The sequence below is a fragment of the Letharia columbiana genome, assembly GCF_014066305.1.
Source record: "Letharia columbiana isolate WasteWater2 chromosome Unknown Sc0000010_s0, whole genome shotgun sequence".
Taxonomy (NCBI): domain Eukaryota; kingdom Fungi; phylum Ascomycota; class Lecanoromycetes; order Lecanorales; family Parmeliaceae; genus Letharia; species Letharia columbiana.
Genome location: NW_023501047.1, coordinates 693615 through 699714, shown reverse-complemented (window position 1 = coordinate 699714; position 6100 = coordinate 693615). Strand labels below are relative to the sequence as shown.

At 29.8% G+C, this 6100-nt stretch overlaps 1 protein-coding gene across 1 annotated transcript; it reads right to left on the bottom strand.

The window, feature by feature from the left end:
* Positions 1-1853: 1853 nt before the first annotated feature.
* On the bottom strand, positions 1854-2246 carry HO173_004088 (uncharacterized protein; the record flags this gene model as incomplete). Its single annotated transcript, XM_037306012.1, has 1 exon — positions 1854-2246. The coding sequence occupies one exon, from the start codon at positions 2244-2246 to the stop codon at positions 1854-1856; it is 393 nt and encodes a 130-aa protein (XP_037167205.1).
* Between the last annotated feature and the right edge of the window lie 3854 nt (positions 2247-6100).

Here is a 6100-nt window from a genome sequence, read left to right as displayed (position 1 = left end):
ATATAGTTACTTATATAATAAGACTAATTACTAGATATAATATTCTTAATAATATCTATATCTAAAGAAGAAGAATTATATATATAGAGAAGGCCTTTATATATTAATAACTAGGCCGAATGAGTACTAGCGTAAGCGAGTGTTGAGTTATCGATACTAGCAAAAATCGAAAAAGATAAGACTATTAGCCTACTATTAAAATATTACTTCTTCGAATTCTTCTTCATAATACTTTCTATAGCTATAATTGCTTTCTTTATTATAGACGTAGATCTAATTATACTAGATATATTTCTAGTAATAATAAGAGAAAGATAAATTCTTATAGTTAAATTCTTAGATAGCTATATTAAGAATATATCGTTTATATACTTTCTATACTTATTCTTAACTTATAGTCTTTCGCTTCTTTATATAGCTAAGCGGAGAGGCGAGTTAAGAGACGAGAAAATAAGTATACTAAGAGGCGAAAAGTGAAGTAAGAAAATAAGTATACTGGGAGGCGAAAGGTAGATCGAGATTGCTAAGTGAGAAAGTAGGCTCTCTAAGAGTCGATATAGTACGTGAATATGAAACTATAGAGAGTTGACTCGTATTGATAGGGTTATTATCTTAAATAACTTAATAGAATAAGAATAATAGGTGTGAGACTCGGTAATCTAGGTTATAGTTTGTAATAAAGGGGGAAGAAGCGTAGTGATATTCTTAAGCTATTATTATTAAGGTTGATGTGGAGGGTTATCGCTTAAAGTAAGAGGAGGGTGAATTAAAGTAATATTCTCGACAATTAAAGTGAAGGGAGAGTGAATTAAAGTGATATCCTCGATAATTAAAGTGAGGGAGAGTAAACTAAAGTGGTATCCTCGATAATTGAAGTGAGGGGAGGGTGGACTGAAGTGATATCCTCGATAATTAATTGATAAGGTGGCTGCGAAGAGAGAGGAGTAGTATTCTCTAGTTGATAAGGCGGTTGTAAGGAGAGAGGAGTAGTATTCTTCGATCGATAAGGCTATTGTTTTTATATTGGTTAAATCGATTACTATAGCTAAACTAGCTATTACTAAGAAGAATAAGATTAAAACTACTTTAATAAAGGACGTTCTTTATTATTCGATGGCTATGAATCGTTCGATAACTATAGAATATCTTTCTAAATCATATTTATTAGTACTTAAACTATGGAAATCCCTCTTTCTTTTTAAATATAGACTTTATTAGTTTATAAATAATCTCGTAAACTAATAATAACGTTCTTACTAAGAATCTCGAAGTTCTCTTTAATATATAGAGTAAAGTCGTTAATAAAGACGTTAGAGAGTATTCTAAATTTATATATTATATATTATTATATTCTTTAATAAACGAATTTCTCGAGCTTCTCTTTAATATCTAATAGCTTAACTTCTTATAGTTTCTCTAGCTTATTCGTAATTATAGTATCTAATAATATCTCTAAAGAATTAGATTTCTTATCTTTAGAGTTTATTTTAATATATATTATATATTAATATAGTATAAAGCTTAATAATATTTAATATTTTCTAAATATTTTCTCTACTAAGTAGAAGTCGTAGAAATTATAGAAATTATAGTTCTATTTAATCGAATCGTTATAATAAGCGAAATTAATTAAGTAATATAAAATCGTATAAAGTATCGCGACGATATCGAAATAGACTTTCTTTAAAAGTATAATCTTATTAATCTATATATTATTATTAAAGTATATTAATTAATATTAATAATATTAGAGTATATAATTACTTATATAATAAGACTTATTACTAGATATAATAATCTTAATAATATCTATTAAGAAGAAGAATTCTATATATAGAGAAGGCCTTCATATATTAATGACTAGGCCGAATGAGTACTAGCGTAAGCGAGTGTTGAGTTACCGACAAATCCCGTATATCTTTAATTTCTTCGATTCGTGGCGACGGTGTGATGTTCGGTGTAGGCCTCTCATAGTCCTCCTCCTCATCGTCGTCGCTAGATACGGTCTCAATGCTATCCTGGATGAAGGCGTCACTGAGGTCGTTACCGTTCCAGCGAGTGGGGGCGATGTCTGCTCGCATGGAGTTGTAGGTTATTGGGAACGAAGTTAGAGTCATTAGTTGGACTCCCTTGCGGTTCTCATAAAAATGGACATTCGTAGGCCATTCGAATTGATTGTTCCGAGGGTCATAAACCCGGTACTGAGTGGATGAATGATAACTGGTATATATGCCCTGGTAGGCCATAACATGTAGCTTACTTTCTCGTTTCTCTTTTGATAGATAAACCAAGCATAGACAACCGAAGACTTTTTCGTGACTCAGGTTCGATTCCTTGTTGAACCATAGTTCGTAGGGTGACTTGCTCCCTCTGCTACCATGTGGTAGTCTATTTTTCAGATGATTTGCATAGACTGCGGTCTCTGATCAGAAGCTTATGGGTAGGCCTAACTGGCTAAGCATGAGTCTTATAAATCCTTTCGATGGTTTCATTTCCTCTATACCTCTTGCGTAGAGATGTAGGTCCTTTAGACGATACGCTTCAGTATAGCCTAATCGTTAATACATTAGTCGAAAATAATCGACTTATCCTTATTTCGTAGGTGCAGGTGTACTTTCATTAAAAGGTCTCGACTCTCTAAAAGCGAATGCTCTATCAGATGTCGATTTAATCAACTAATATAGGCTATTCCTCGCATAATCCCTTACTACCGTCTCGCCTATGAATATATTAATGATTCTAACACATAGGTTTTCGAATCGTATCTTAAAACTCTTTCGATCCAGTGCTATAATAGATAGCAGGTTACTATCCATTTCTAAAACATATAAAGCATCTATTATGATCTATATATAATTATTCATACGAATTCGAATAATTCTTCTATCTACCGCTATTAACTTATCTTAATTATCGAATTCTACTTCTTTCGAATAAGGCTATAAGTCGGTAAATAGTTTCTTATTTAATATTATATGACGAGTCGCTTCGAAGTCTATTAGCCAGCTACTGTCTTCTAAAAAATCTACTATTATAGAGGAATTCTTTACTAATAATATACTATCTATAAACTCTAGCTTTTTTCTAGCTATTTATAAGCCTTTCTTTCGACTATATATATCACTTATATTATTAACATTACTATCGCTATCTAATTTATTCGCTATTACTATAATACGATCTAAGCGTTCTTATTTACTATCTTTAGATATCTTTAAATTCTTTAATCGATCCTTTAATTTACGATTTCGCCCATTTAAATTCTTCGCCCTATAGTTTTTATCCTTTTTATTCTTATTATCCGAATACTTTCTCTCGTAATACCCGATTTTCTTATAGTTATAGTATTCTATCTTACTTATATTTCTAGAAAGTCTTTAATCTAGCTAGCCCTTTCGTTTATTACATATAAATAGATCTTTATTCTTAGCCTATCTATCTTATTTCACGATTTATAAATATTTTATAGCTATTTCGATAATAAGATTATCGTTAATCTCTAAGTTATATTTAGTTATATCGAACTTACTTTTCTAATAAGCGTTTATAATTATCGTCGCTATAGTAAGATTATATAATATATAGACTAAATTTAGATTTATAACTTCGTTCTATAGATTTCGTAAATCTACTATTATTTAATCGATCGTTTAATTTATTAACTTAGTATATCTAAGAAACTTCTATAATATAATTAAAAGACGTTCTTTACTACTTATTTTATAAATTTAATAAAGCTTATCTTATATAAACTTAAAAGTAATAAGATAGGCGATATAACTCTTTTAATTTTAATTAATATTATCTCTAATTAGTATAGCGATTTATTTATTTAAAATAATTTATCGTTTAACTAGCTCTCTATCGAATCGTGTAGATATTAATAATTTCTCTAACACTATTTTAAAGATACTACGTCCCTCGAGGAATTATCGGTAATTCTAGACCTATAGGTAATAGTTTAAGTCCTTTAGAACTTTTATTTTAACGTATAATTTGCTAATGAGTTCCTTATCTAATTTCTCTAATAAATCGACTATTAGTAAATTGTCCAAATCGAGTAAAAGATTCTCTTTCCTCTCTTCTTTCTTTTTCTTTAGATAAGAAAGGCTCTTAGTTAGTAATACTAACGCTATCTATTTAGCGAATAAATAATCTCGTTCCCCAGCCTACTATAGCCTTACCCTCGAGTATTCTTCGACGGAATTCTTAAATCGGCTATATTCTCTAGTATTTAGAGCTATAGCGGTAATAGATAGATATAGCGAAAGACTAAAATCTCGATTAATAGCTAATCGAGCTTATAATCTATTAATAATATAATAGGCTATACTTAATATAATTAGGGTTAGGGCTATATATGAATACTATGTAAATAGATCGTATATATAGATAGGTAGAATATAAGAAAAGAACTTTATGTAGTGGGTATGGGCCTAATATAAATGTAAAAAGTCGCTTATTAAATTACTAGAGATTCATTTCTTCGAGTTATTCGATTTTAGCTTATGGTCTATAGTAAATCAGATTGCTTTAAAAGTTATATCTTAGTCTTCTAGGCGTATTAGTTTTATATATACGCTAAGTAAACTAATTACTCTAGTATATTATAGCTATAACTATATAGCTATTCTTTATAACTATATTATCTATAATTACTATTATTAATAACTATATTATCTATAACTATTATTATCTATAACTACTTTATCTATAACTACTATTATCTATAACTACTATTATCTATAACTATATTATTTATAATTATATTTACTTATAACTATATAATTATAGCTCTTAGTTATATTATAACTAATAATTATAAGTCGTTAAAATTAATATCTTTCTATATATATAGTTCGATAGTCTTATTATTCTAGTTCTATCTTATCTATACTAATATCGTATCTATACTAGTTCTAATAGTAATAAGATTATCTTTCTAAGATTCTTAATAAATTAACGCGATATTTAAATAAAGCTATCGCGTATTAAGACTATTACTAAGTAGCTAGAATTAGAGTCTAATATGTGCTAGGGCGCGGGCTACCCAGTAGTGAAAAGCTAGCCAAGTATTATGGAAACTCTAAGAACATCGCTATAATTAAATATGTTTACGGTACTACATTTAATTAAATCTTCGAATTCTTCCCATAACGATATCTAAGAAATAGATTATATCGTCGATTAATCTCAGAATATATGAGATTCTCTACAGCCTCATGATTACCGTATCGAATTACAGTAGATATCGCCGAGTAGATATGTGTATTACGATTAAATACCAATCGTTCTAAGAAGGCCAAGCGAGACTCGCTCTATACCCAAGAGTATACGTCCTCGAGAGCGTCAAGTAACTGCCCGTGACGTATCCCGTCCTTATCCTCGTCGTCCTCGTCTTCGTCGTTCTTATCTTTACTCGTAGTAACGATATCGATAATATCGTCACATAGCTTCAGAACAGTATTCCGTTCGTTGAAAATCCGAGCTTCTTCCAGCTATTCTACCGTATCCCGAAGCTCTTTATCTCGCTATTTTTATTAAATACGAATAGAATTCTCGTAATCTTTCCAAGTGAGGAGACTGTAATCTCGATGTAAATTCTATACGTTAAAGGTTAGACGTTATATAGAATCTTAATAGCGAAATTTGAGATTACTATATCGAAGAGAAGGATTAGAGAGAAGTCTAATAGATGATTTATTAAAGCCTTCGAATATGTATTAAGAAGGTCTATAAGGTATTGCAGGCTAAACTTAATAACGTATTATAATATTATAGAGTGTGGAATCTCGACGTTGGCATGGATTTTATTGATTTCTCTGAAATTATAGCTAATTTTGAAAGTGTAATTGCGAGAGAGCTGAATTCTATTAATTTCTCTGAAATTGTAGCTGATTTTGAAAGTGTAATTGCGAGAGAGCTAGATTTTATTAATTTCTCTAAAATTATAGCTGATTTTGAGAGCGTAATTGCGAGAGGGTATACTCATTTTCCTATTATTAACGCTTTTTTTAATAACGATTCGCAGTACGTATAGTAGTAGAAGAAGAGATATTATAATCGAAAAGAGTTAACTGAGACATAATTTGTAGAGATA